The sequence below is a fragment of the Macaca thibetana genome, chromosome 5 (genome assembly GCF_024542745.1).
Source record: "Macaca thibetana thibetana isolate TM-01 chromosome 5, ASM2454274v1, whole genome shotgun sequence".
In the NCBI taxonomy this organism is placed as follows: Eukaryota; Metazoa; Chordata; class Mammalia; order Primates; family Cercopithecidae; genus Macaca; species Macaca thibetana.
The window spans coordinates 161175343-161188982 of record NC_065582.1 but is presented as its reverse complement, the minus strand read 5'-3'; the positions used below and the strand labels follow the sequence as shown (position 1 = coordinate 161188982).

Here is a 13640-nt window from a genome sequence, read left to right as displayed (position 1 = left end):
GGTGGATCACTTGAGGTCAGGAGTTCGAGACCTGCTTAGCCAACATGGCACAACCCCACTTCTACGAAAAATACAAAAATTAGGTGGGCATGGTGGCACGGGCCTGTAATCCCAGCTACTCGGGAGGCTGGGGCTGGAAAATCTCTTGAGCCTGGGAGGTGGAGGACGCAGTGAGCCAAGATCACGCCACTGTCCTGCAGCTTGGGTGGCAGAGCAAGACTCAGTCTCAAAAAAAAAAAAAAAAAGAACATGAGGAAGGCAGACTAGGGCAGAGTGAGAAGTTGCATTCAGTGAGGTTGCAACCAACATGGAGTTTTGGAGCTGGGATGCCCTGCCCTTCAGCACTGTTCCAAATTGAGGCAAGGGACCTCTGTTTTCCTACATCAGTCATTCTCAAGGTGAAGGGAGTGTGATTTTGCTCCTAAGGAGGTGTTTGGCTGTCACACTGGGAAGCAGGGGTGGCGAGTGTCCACTGCAGCATTCATTAATTAGAGGCCAGAGGTGCTGTTCAACATTCAACAATGCACAAGACAGCCCTGCCCCCCAACAAAAAACCATCCAGCTCAAATGTCAGTAGTGCTGAGATTGAGAAACTCTGCCTACATCAAGGAGCCACTGGCCATGGGCTGCTCTTGCAAGGGTATGCCCTTGGGCAGATCCCAGCAGCTTAGGGCAATTCCCAGTGTGGCGTGTAGCTGTGAGCTCATGTTCCCAACAGATTGGAAATGCATGTGTTTGCCATGAAGAGAGGATCTCAGCAGAGCAGAGTCACTCTCTGGCCCCTCAGACTGCTCTTTCTTATGTTATAAAAATAACGACCTACCATATTTAGGACCTGATATACTTTGGATACTTGCTTTGCTCAAATCTCAGTATTGAAATGTAATCCCCCATGTTGGAGGCGAGCCCTGGCAGGAGGTGATTGGATAATGGGGATGAATTTCTCATGAATGGTTTAGCACCATCCCATTGATGCTGTCCTCATGATAGTGAGTTCTCGTGAGAGCAGGTTGTTTAAAAGTGTGTGGCAAAAAATATAAAAAATAAAAATAAAAAAGTATGTAATAGGCTGGGCACGGTGGCTCACACCCATAATCCCAGCCCTTTGGGAGGCCAAGGCAAGTGGATTGCCTGAGCTCAGGAGTTCAAGACCAGCCTGGGCAACATGGCAAAACACTGTTTCTACTAAAAATACAAAAAAATTAGCTAAGCATGGTGGCACATGCTTCAGTCCCAGCTACTCAGAAGCTGAGGCACCAGAACCTAGGAGGGGGAGGTTGCAGTGAGCCAAGATCGTGCCACTGTACTCCAGCCTGGGTGACATTGAGATTATCTCAAAAAAAAAAAAATATATATATATATATATATTAAAATGTATGTATATTCAAATATATATTTAAATACATATATTCTGTCTCCATATATAGATAGATATAGAGCTCTATCTATCTGTAGAGAGAAACAAAAATAATATAAATAAAAGTCTGTGGCACCTGCCTCGGTCTCTCTTGCTCCTGCTCTGGCCATGTAAGACATGTCTGCTCCCCCTTTGCCTTCTGCCATGATTGAAAGTTTCCTGAGGCCTTCCTGGAGGTCAAATAGCTATCAGCACCTTGTTTCCTGTACAGTCTGCAGGACTCTGAGCTAATTAAACCTCTTTTCTTTATAAATCACCCCGTCTCAGGTATTTAGTTAACAGCAATGCAAGAACGACCTAATACAAGACCATATCCTGTAGGCTTTACATATATTATCTCGCTTAGGCCTCATAAAAAGCCCAAGAGGTGGCTTTCATCGCCCCATTTTATAGCACAGGAATCTGAGACTCAGAGAAGGTTAATCACTCACCTAAGGTTACTGAGCTTGTCAGTTACAGGACCAGAATTTGAATCCAGGACTGTCAGCCTTCAACCTCTGGCTTTTTTGCAAATAGGAGAGACAACATTTGCTAAAACAAGAGCAGCACTCATAGGAGGAGGAGGATGAACTGCAAGCTTAGCCTGGAATGAACATAGAGCCCAGGTTCAGAGCAGCACGAAGCCCTGAAACAATGTCTGATACTGTGCGAACATTCCAAGGCCAGGCCTGAGCTCAGGATTCCTGGGGAGAAGCCTCCTGCCACCTTCCTATCTGCAAACGTTCATGGGTTATGAAAACTAAGCCCTCTCATCAGGAGGACTTTTCTTTTTTCCCTCCTGAAGGAGAATGCATGGACCTTTAGACTTTGTATGGTAACAGTAATTATAAAAAAAGGAAAAAAAAAACACTTTCTGGTAGTCAATTGTATAAAAATAATTTTATTTACTACTGTAAATAAAGTAGTGCAAAGAGTAGTTTGGACCCACAATATTGCATTACTGATTTATTTACTACCTTAGCAGCATGTAGTATACAGACATTCTGCTCTTTCTCTTCCTCTCAAACACACACACACACACACACACACACACACACACGCACACACACACATCCCTGTACAGACTCAGGCAGGCATAAGGGGTAGGGATGAAACTATAAGCTAAAGGCTTACTTTCTGCATATTCCGTTGCTGCCAGTCTATTCTAATGGGTAATTCATGGAGAAGACTACAGTTTAGTACTAAGAATCTTCTAAATGTAATTTCATGGATTGCAATTGAAATGTAAAAGATATCCGACAATGTCATTAAATGATTCGGAAGCGCTGCGACCCTAGACAAATTCAAGGAGAAAAATGTAAACCAATTTACAAAGCTATCGCCCTCCCTGCATTTCCAGGCATAAACAATTTACTTCAAGGTGCCTTATAAATGCTAGGTCTTGGAAGTCAAAGAGAAATCTATCACTTCAGCTTTGAGGAACAGGGCTGTGGCAAACACAAGTACCAAAACATTATCTACTCTGTAGAGTAGTCATAACTTTCTGTTCTTTGATAAAGGAATGAACCACGCACTACGATTCTTAAGACACATCTCAGTGTATAAGAATCCAGATCTGCCACATGGCAAGCTGTGACTCCTAATACATACAATCACTGGAACAAAGGCTGTGATGACCCAGTAGCCCTCCCCACATGCCCTGTGATCAAGATGTTCCTTGTATGTGTTTGATGACCTTTGGGATTACCATTGCCTGATCTGGGTACTTCCTTGTAAGTTGACTTTAAAAAAAAGGACACCAATTGCAAAATTTGCATCCAGTTGACAAGACATTTAAGGTGTTTATCAGGATCTTGCCCTGGCCCCAGCTTCCCAATATCAGCTGTTGAAAGGATTCTCTCTCATCCGGAGAGAACCGGAGTGCACAGTTCACCCACGTGGCTCCAGGTTATTAGTGACTGTGGGCTGGTCTTGGTCAGAGGCATCTGCAGCTGGAGTCACAGCTGGACTTGCAGTGGACGTGGCAGTGTCTGGGGAGGCCCAGGATGGTCTTGGAGGGGGATCACTCGCTGCAGAGACACATGCACAGCAGGTGCTGAATACTCAAAACAGTGCATTCAGGACGTACAACCACACCTAGATTGGCAAGCCAGGAGAGACGCATCTAGTCTAATGACTCTAACACTAACTAGCCAGGCAACTCTGGACCCATTATCTAAGTTTAAGAAGATGCCATCACATGCTGACAATCTGATTTCTAAATAAAAACCCTTCAAGAGTTTCACCTCCAACTGCCAATGCTCATCTCCCAGGGGACATTCTAGGAAGTTCAAGAACGGGTCCCCAAACTTCTGGCTTTTCTGGATATATGCAGGAATTCTCCTTCGGGCCCCTTCCAGTACCTACAGAAGAGGCCGTGGATTCCAACACTCTTCTGAAAGAATAGGAGAGTGATGGGGAGGGGCAGGGTGTTGTAGAATGATGTCATTTCTAAGGTCATTAAAGCCACTACTCTGGCAGGTGATCTAGTGATTAGAGCCCTAATGATGAGGTACAAAGACCATTTTGCAACAGTCAGGAGAACTGGTCTGGGCAAGTCTCATTTATCTGCTGCTAACAAGTGACCTTGGGATAGATACAGACGGCAGACATTTTGGTTGTAGAATGTTTGAGTCTCCTGGGCCTCGGTTTCGTCACTTGTGAATTCAGAGTCTTGGATTAGATGATCTTGAAACCCACTTTGATCCTAAGACTTACCTTCCTGATGATCTCTGAGGAAGTTAATGAAGTACTAAGGCATGTATTTTCAAGCTCAGGGAAATGTTTAAATCACCATGGTAACAAGATAAATCAGCAATCAGTTTTTTGATTTTTTTTTTTTTTTTAAAGTGCCAATGTGTAAATGTAGAAAGAATGTATAATTAGCATTGCCACCGTTTAAATCTTTGGTAAGAGCGTAGTAAAAATGTTTGATGTCTCTACAGGAAGTTAGTCATTATCTGTGTGAGGACTCCCCCTCTTCCACTGGGGGTTTGCAATCACTGCACAAGACCCCTACAGCCCGGCCTAATTTTAAAGTGGCCTCTTTGTCTGTGCTCACCTGGAATGTGCACTAATTTTATTACTGGCCTAGAATCAAGGTAACCAGGACAATAAGCATGCTGTTTAAAAAATTACAGAGTATATTCCAGAGCCAAATAGGAGTGATTTGTGAATTATTTGCTTCCTGGGGGACCATTTTCTGTACATTAGTGAGAATTATCAAGAACTGGCCCAAACTGCAGCCCATGGGCCAAACGTAGTCATTGCTTGTTTTTGTGTGGCTCATGGTTTAAAAACAGTTTCTACACGGTTGAACAGAAGAAGAGTAATATTTCGTGACATGTGAAAAATATATAAAATTCAAATTTTGCATCCATAGTAAAGATTTATTAGAAACCCAGCCACAGGCTTTGTACCGTGGCTCATGCCTGTAATCCCAGCACTTTGGGAGGCCCAGGCAGGCAGATAACCCAAGGTCAGGAGTTTGAGACCAGCCTGGCCAACATGGTAAAACCCTATCTCTATAAAAAATACAAAAATTAGCTGGGCGTGGTGGCACATGCCTGTCATCCCAGCTACTCGGGTGGCTAAAGCAGGAGAATTGCTTGAACTTGGGAGGCGGAGGTTGCAGTGAGCCGAGATTGGGCCACTGCACTCCAGCCTGGGCGACAGAGCGAGATTCCGTCTCAAAAAAAAAAAAAAAAGAAAGAAAGAAAAAGAAAAAAGAAACCCAGCCACAATGGCTGCTTTTCGGCTACAGCGGCAGAGTGGAGTAGTTGTGACCAAGACAGCCCTGAGGGCCCAAAATGTTTATTATCTGGTCCTTTACAGAAAAAGTTTGCTGATCTCTGCTGTTGTTAGGAAGAACATCTGCTTGCCGACTGACCAGATGGAAGCAAAAAGGAAAGAATACGTGGGACTATGTTGAATTCATCCTGAAATGAGAGAATGTTTGCACAAAGGTGGTATAAAGGGGAAAGCCCTAGAAATTGTATGCTATAAGTAAGATCATGCCAACTTCATCTGGGCCTCTGGATCTAGCAGAGACCAGATTCATGTCACTGAAACACTTTTCAGGAGTGGAGATACTGGTAAGATGTGAAGCTAATGAGATAGGACAGGAGTACAACCTCCTCATGAAATCTCTCTGACTATAAGGCTACTGCTTTCTTCATAAGCACTACTTTGTGACATTTTACTCTAATTTTAGTAGAAACCTCATTAGCTGGAAATGTAGATGACAGGAAACAGTAGGAAAAGGTTTAATTAATCTTATACATATCACCTTACTCTTTTTAAAAGAACATTAGGCTAACCACTGAGCCGGAAGGAATGAGTTGTCTTAAGTTATAAATGTATTGAATAGGTTGACGTTGGTTTAAAAGGTTACCTAGTTGTACCGAGGAACTAGTAGTTCTACAAATCTTGCTCTATATGGTGTATTCTATTGAGACATAAAGTTGGCATGATATTAGTAAGACAGGGTTCTTTCTTTGAAATAGTGACTTCTATTTTCCCCTTCTGTTCTTGCCTTTAGCTTCCTTCAGGCAGCTGGCCAGGCTCCATGATTTTTTGGTCTCAGGGGAGGTTTGTGGCCGGGCAGAAATGGAGACGGCTCCAGACATAGACTTTACTTTAGGATTTTTTGTTTTTCAGAAGCCTGATCCATTAAGGCAATTATGCTTGGTGTACCCTCCCAAAGAGTGGACAAAGGAGAACCCTTTTGAGATGCAACAGGTGAGGGAAGGAGCTTCTTGGAGTCCTTGGGTTGTACCCACAGCAGGGCCTCTACCTTGCCCCATCAGCAATCAGAAATGAAGACTTGGGAGAAGAAAGACTAATGACACTTGGCTTCAGCAAAGATGATGGAGTGCCCAGGGGACCCAGAAGCTGCAAAGCCAATGGACCTGGGGGAACAGTGTAGGCCCAGGGTGATGTGTGTCCTACTATCAGACTGGTGACTATCTGAGTGACCCTAGGGCCACCCAAACCCAGGGACCTTTCCACTACTGTGGGAGGCATAAGCCGCAAGAAAGACTGAGCTGCCTGGTGGGATGCGAGCCAGGAGTCAAACACAAGTTCCCTTGAAGGAAAGAATATATATATTTATCTATAAATATACATGTATTCTTTATATATATATATATAAAGAAATATATATTCGTTATATATAAATATATGTATTCTTTTTATATATAAATATATACGATGAAGATCAAGACATTGACTAATCTATTGAAAGTACCAATTGAGCTATCTTGGTATTTTTGATAGATTAGTCAATGTCTTTGTTGAAATGCTTTAAAAAATAATTGAATGGGCCGGGTGTGGTGGCTCACGCCTGTAATCCCAGCACTTTGGGAGGCCGGGGCAGGCAGATCACGAGGTCATGAGTTCGAGACCAGCCTGACCAACATGGTGAAACCCTGTCTCTACTAAAAATACAAAAATTAGCTGTGTGTGGTGGTGCGCACCTGTAATCCCAGCTACTCAGGAGGCTGAGGCAGAAGAATTGCTTAAATCCAGGAGGCAGAGGTTATAGTGATCTGAGATCATGCCACTGTACTCCAGCCTGGGTGACAGAGTAAGACTCCATCTCAAAAAAAAAAAAAAAAAAATAGTTGAATGGGCCAGGTGTGGTGGCTCATGTCTGTAATCCCAATACTTTGGGAGGCTGAGGTGGGTGGATCACTTGAGATCAGGAGTTCAAGACCAGCCCAGCCAACATGGTGAAACCGCATCTCTACTAAAAATACAAAAATTAGCTGGGCATGGTGGCGCACACCTGTAGTCCCAGTTACTTGGGAGGCTGAGGCAGGAGAATCGCTTGAACTCAGGAGGCGGTGGTTGCAGTGAGCTGAGATCTCACCACTGCACTCCAGCCTGGGCAATAGGGTGAGACTCCATCTCAAAAAAAAAAAAAAAAAGGTTGAATGTTTTAGAAAGAGTCTAATAGCAAAGAAAAGCATACTAAGCTTTGGTCATTATGTCTGTTTCTGAGGTAAATCAAGCTATTTATGTGTAGGTGTTACCTAGTGTCAGCATGCTTTAATTGCAGGTAAAGTGCCCCAGAGGACATACTCCTTGAGAACTAGCAGCTAACATTTGTGGTTTTGCTTTGTTTTGTTTTGTTTTTGAGATGGAGTTTCATTCTTGTTGCCTAGGCTGGAGTGCAATGGCGTGATCTCGGCTCTCTGCAGCCTCTGCCTCCCAGCTTCAAGTGATTCTCCTGCCTCAGCCTCCCAAGTAGCTGGAATTACAGGCATGCCCACCATGCCCAGCTAATTTTTGTATTTTTAGTAGAGATGGGGTTTCACCATGTTGGTCAGATTGGTCTCAAACTCCTGACCTCAGGTGATCTACCTGCCTTGGCCTCCCAAACTGCTAGGTGTGAACCACTGTGCCCAGCCCATTTGTGGAGTTTTAAACACTTTACATGTGTTACCTCATTTGGTTATCTCAACTACAACAGGCAGTGGGTGTACTACTATTTCTACTACTTACAGAAGAGGGAACTGAGGCACAGATAGGCTCCTTCCTTTGCCCAAGGTCACATAGTTAGCTAGTGGTAGGGCCAGAATCTTAGCAGCATGACTTCCACACCAATGCTATTAACTACCGTCCTGCACTGCTAGCCTTCTGAATGTAGGGCAATTTAATGTGGCAAATGCCATGACGTGTCAACTATATATCAAAGAGCATATAAACTCAGGAGGAAAATGAAGGTAGTTGGAGCTGAACGCAAAATGGATGGACAGCTCAACTGCAAATCTTGACTATAAATCATTACTTTTTAAAAACAACTGACTGGAAAAAATGCAAATCACAAAATGACAAAACTCTCTAACTTATAACAACAATCCTCACCCAAAGCTGCTGACGGGAGGCTCCTAACTCTCAAATCCGTTTCCTCTTTTTCACACTGTCAGTCAGCACCCATAGTTCATTATTAAGTTTGTTTCACAACACCATGGCTGCTACATGCACCCATCCCTGTCTTCCCCCAGCTGTGGGGCAGGTCTCAGGACCTTGTGCCAGCTCATCAGTGAGACACCAAGTGGTAGAAAATTGGTCTCTGAGCAGCATCACCTTTGCGGCGGCTTCTCCTCACCTCCTCCGTGCCTCGATTTCCCTGCCCCATCATCCCATCAGCTCCACTGTGCCGCTGGAGTACCTTCTTACTTAAAAAGTATTGAAAGGCCAGTCGCAGTGGCTTAGGCCTGTAGTCCCAGCACTTTGGGAGTCCAAGGCAGGTAGATCACTTGAGGTCAGGAGTTCGAGACCTGCCTGGCCAACATGACGAAACCCCGAAACCCCACCTGTACTAAAAGTACAAAAATCAGCTGGGGGTGGTGGCGCGCACCTGTAATTCCATCTACTCAGTCGGCTGAGGCAGGAGAATCACCTGAGTCCGAGAGGTGGAGGTTGCAGTGAGCCGAGACTGTACCACTGTACTCCAGCCTAGGCGACAGTGAGACTCCGTCTCAACATAAATAAATAAATAAATAAGGTCAGGTGTGGTGGCTCACACCTGTAATCCCAGCACTTTGGGAGGCTGAGGTGGGTAGATCACCTGAGGTTGGGATTTTGAGACCAGATACTAAAAACAGAAAATTAGCCAGGCATGGTGGCACATGCCTGTATTCCCAGCTACTTGGGAGGCTGAGGCAGGAGAATCGCTTGAACCCAGAAGGCGGAGGTTGTGGTGAGCTGAAATCATTCCATTAGACTCCAGCCTGGGTAACAAGAGTGAAACTCAATCTCAAAAATAAATAAATAAAATAAATAAATAAATAAATACAAAAATTATTGACAAATTTGCACTTTGATGAGGACTTTTTAAAATACAAAAATAATGTACTACAACTTTTTTTTTTTTTTTTTTTTTTTTTTTTTTTTTTTTTTTTTTCAGACAGGGTCTCATTCTGTTGCCCAGGCTGGAGTGGCATGGTGTGATCATAGCTCACTGCAGCCTTGAACTCCTGGGTGCAAAAGATTCTCCTGCCTCAGCCTCCCCAGTAGCTGGGACTGCAGGCATGTGCAACCACATCTGGATAATTTTTATTTTATTTTGTTTTATTTTATTTTAGAGACAGGGTCTCGCTATGTTGCCCAGGTTGGTCTCAAACTCCTGAGCTCAAGTGATCCTCCCTCCTGGGCCTGTCAAAGTGTTGGAATTATAGGAGTGAGTCACTGTGCTTGGCCTCCTGGTCTTTATTTCCTTATCTGGGCAAGCTACTTCACCTCTCTGCCTCAGTTTCCTCATCTGTAAAATAAAGGGCATAGAATTAAATAATTTTTATGATCCTATCCAAACATAGCCTTCTTTAGACTGCTCAAGCAAGAAGTAGGTATGTGCTGGAGAAAGCAATTGAAAAAGTTTGAGAAAAACGATGAAAATGTATGAAAGAACCATGGGGATATAGGAAAAGCAACACATCACAGGACAGGAGGGACACAGACACAAGAATGTGAAGAGACTAATAATGAAGGCATGGAGACAGAAAAAAGAGAAGACTTCTGATCAAAGCAATTCCACCCGCCCATGAATTTTCATGGCTACCAGCTGGCATAAAATCATAAAGACAAATTTCAGTTCCTCTAACGGAATTGCATTTGTAATAATCATCACAATATTTCTACAGAGTAAAAATGACAAAGATAATTTGAAATGGAAAACACTGACAAGATGCAAAATAAATGACTATACCTGGCAACAAATTTAGGGACGGGACAGAATTTGCATGAGTGAAGTTTATTAACTGGCAGACCACGGGGCATCAAGCCCGGAAGGTTTTGATGGGTCCCTGTTAACCTCCTCAGGTAAATCAGAGAGAAATGATTTCACATTAGCTCCTTGCAACAGTGACTTCCTTCTCACTGTGGAAGAGACGGTGACGTGCACCCCTTTCACTTTTCATTATCTGCTACACAAATAACAGCTACGCAAATGCTCCAATGCCATGTCCAGTCCTAATCTATACATTTGCAAATGTCTCTGTCTCCATGAGTTATTATATCCTTTTGTAGCCGTCTGAGATGGTAAAAAAATCAGTTTTCTTTCTCTCGAGAGACCAGAGACGTCTGTGGGTGTGAGTACCTACTATGCATGAGTTATTGCAAATGACACGACGGGGGCCTTCCTCTTACTCAGCTTATGGTCTAATAGAGGAGATAAATGTAAGAGCTAACATTTATTGGGAAGGTTTTATATGCCAGATAAATGTAACAGCTAATGTTTGACTACAGTTGTCATTTTGATAAGTGTCTTGTGTGTGTTTTTTTTTCACTTAAGATTTTTTTCATTTTATGTTCCTAGGAAGTAGCTACTCTCATAACCTCATTGTATTGATGAGAAATTTGGGGATCAGAAAGGTTAAATAACTTGTCATAAGTCACACAGCTAATGAGTAGCCAGGCCTGGACTCTAAGCCCAAATAGAAGCAAGTAAGGCTTGCTTGTCCTTAACTGCTATTCTATACTAGCTCAGAAAAATAACAATGATTAGTGGAAACCATGCTCAACTAAATGTCCACTTTACGATTCCTGCTCAGTCCCTCCCTCTGAGTCCGTGTGGCCGAGGATTTTATTCATTATGAGTGTTTGTTTATCCTCTTACACATTTGATTGCTTGACTGAAATGGAAGGGAAGACTTCATGCTGCCAGGGGATTTGGCGCTGTGTTTTCAGGCACACAAAGGCAGAATTCTGACGGATGTATTTTCAATGGAAGAAGCTGTATTAGGTCAGTTTCTTAAGCTTTTTAAAGAAAATCCTTATTTTGAGACTTGGTGCGGTAGCCCACGCCTGTAATCCCAGCACTTTGGGAGGCCGAGGCAGCCAGATCACCTGAGGTCAGGAATTCGGGACCAGCCTGGTCAACACGGTGATATCCTATCTCTACTAAAAATACAAAAATTAGCCGGGTGTGGTGGTGCACGCCTGTGATCCCAGCTACTTGGGAGGGTGAGGCAGGAGAATTGCTTGAGCCCAGAAGGCAGAGGTTGCAGTGAGCTGAGATCACACCACTGCACTCCAGCCTGGGTGACAGAACGAGACTCCATCTCAAAATAAAATAAAATAAAATAAAATAAAAATAAAATCCTTATTTTGAAAAATACAATAGTAACTTTGTGGCCTCCCAACAGCCAGGAATTTCATATACCTCTAGAAGGATTCCCATCCTGTGAAAGACGACCCTAGGGATAGGAGATAGCATGACCAAGGGCACCAGGAGGGAAAACACAATTTTTCCGGTAGACCAAAAAAAGAAAAAGAAAAACCCTGCTTTTTTTTACATATTGCTTTCGCTTTTTATAAATCTTTACCTGAGACAGACTGGAAATACTGCACAGTCCAGGCGATCAATATGGACAGCAGAAAGGTTCCCAGAAAGTAGATCTGCAAACATCAGAAGCATGCATTAGTGACTGACAAAGGCCAGAGGCCACAAGGGCGGGGCCGGTGGGAGATGAAACCTACCAGGGCTGAGTGCAGGACAGCACCCCAGAGAAGCCGCAAGTGCAGGTAAAGCCAGGCCAAGGAGCAGGGGCTGAAGGATTCCTCATTACTGTGGCTCCAGCACCTGCAGACAAAGCCCAGGGCATCTTGACGTGTCAGCCAACTTTGGTGGCACGACCCAGGACTGGCATTTTCAGATCCACAAACCTACATTCTTCTGCTTTTGGACAAATGAGCACACTCAACTGACAAAGATGAGAGACAAAGAAATAAAGCCAGTGGCCAAATAAGTGGTTTGGCCTGATCTGACATTCTAGAATCCCAGTAGAAAGTTTAGAAAAAGGTCAGTTTTGTCCTTAATTAAGAGTCAAGTCTGTTCTGCTATGGTGACAGCAAAAATTTAAAAATAAATAAAATAAAAGTCAAGCAAGACCCTGAAGCACAGGACCCACTAGAACAGTATTTCTCTTTAAAGCGCAGATGTAGGAATGCCTCCTTATCTTTCAAAAAAGCATCAGCTAATTAGCCCGGGCACGGTGGCTCACACCTGTAATCCCAGCACTTTGGGAGGCCAAGGCAGGTGGATCACTTGAGGCCAGGAGTTCGAGACCAGCCTGGCCAACATGGCGAAACCCTGTCTCTATTAAAAACACAAAAATTAGCCTGGTGTGATGTTGCACGCCTGTAATCCCAGCTACTCAGGAGGCTGAGGCATGAGAATCACTTGAACCCAAGAAGTGGAGGTTGCAGTGAGCTGAGATCGCACCACTGCATTCCAGCCTGAGTGACAGAGCAAGGCCCTGTCTCAAAACAAACAAGAGGCAAGCATGGGCTAATCAGATTGTTATTCTTTCCATTCTCGTGGAAATTTCTGGTCAGCCCTTAAACTTCAGATCAAGTACCTTCTATATCTTAAACTTCAGATACTTGAAAAGAGAAATACACTCGGATCTGGCTGAATGTTTTCTAGTAGAAGCAAACCCTGGGTTTTTTCTTTCTTTTCTCTCTCTCTCTTTTTTCTTTCATTCTTTTTTTTTTTTTTTTTTTTTTTGTTCTTTTAGTAGAGATGAGGCTCCGTCATGTTGGCCAGGCTGGTCTTGAACTCTTGACCTCAAGTGATCTGCCTGCCTCAGCCTCCCACAGTGCTGCGATTACAAGTATGAGCTACAGTGCCCTGCCTTTTGTTTTTGTTTGTTTTTTAAATACAATTTACATTACAAAATAAGGGTAAAGCTAACTTTAACCAAGAAGCAAACATCATCTACTTGGGTTTCTCAGATTCCACAGTTCTAGAGGCTCTGAGCTCACCTTTCGTACAGTTCCTGGAGAATGGAGATGTTATTAGAGTGGAGAGTTGAGTCAATTTCCAAGAAATCCAAGATATGGTGTGGGATTATAGTACCTTCCTCGATTAGCAGGGCCAGGTTAAAAAATCCCTAAAAACAAACCACAAACCAAACTCATCAACTCCTTGAAATAAAACCTAGACACACACTCTTCATCAGAATGTAAATGTTTACAACCTCTAAAATTTTTTTTAGTCTCTAGAGCCAGATGGTTTTGTCATTTTCATTGATGAATTGTTTCCCTAAATATATGCATCTGAGAAATTTATTTGCAGGAGAACCAGGAGGCTTTCAGAAGCTGCTGTGTCCCATCTGCTCCGAAGCCAGTCAACCGGGAGATTGTCCTTTCTTGCTTACTCTCTCAAAACAGAACTTACTGGAAAACGTGCCCTTGTATCATAAATGAAACAAGAATACTGAGTCGAATGCCATGT

The 13640-nt window shown here is 43.4% G+C and overlaps 1 protein-coding gene across 2 annotated transcripts in view; it reads right to left on the bottom strand.

Annotated features, from left to right (window-relative positions):
- Positions 1-2277: 2277 nt before the first annotated feature.
- SEL1L3 (SEL1L family member 3) overlaps positions 2278-13640 on the bottom strand; it is a 117946-nt gene continuing 106583 nt past the window's right edge. For both annotated transcript variants that reach the window (XM_050790674.1, XM_050790673.1), the window contains exons 21-24: positions 13169-13296; positions 11882-11984; positions 11728-11800; positions 2278-3426 (exon numbers count right to left, since the gene is read on the bottom strand). In XM_050790674.1, the coding sequence (XP_050646631.1) occupies positions 3287-3426; positions 11728-11800; positions 11882-11984; positions 13169-13296 (444 nt within the window). In that variant the 3' untranslated portion in view covers positions 2278-3286. The remainder of the gene's footprint in view (positions 3427-11727; positions 11801-11881; positions 11985-13168; positions 13297-13640) is intronic.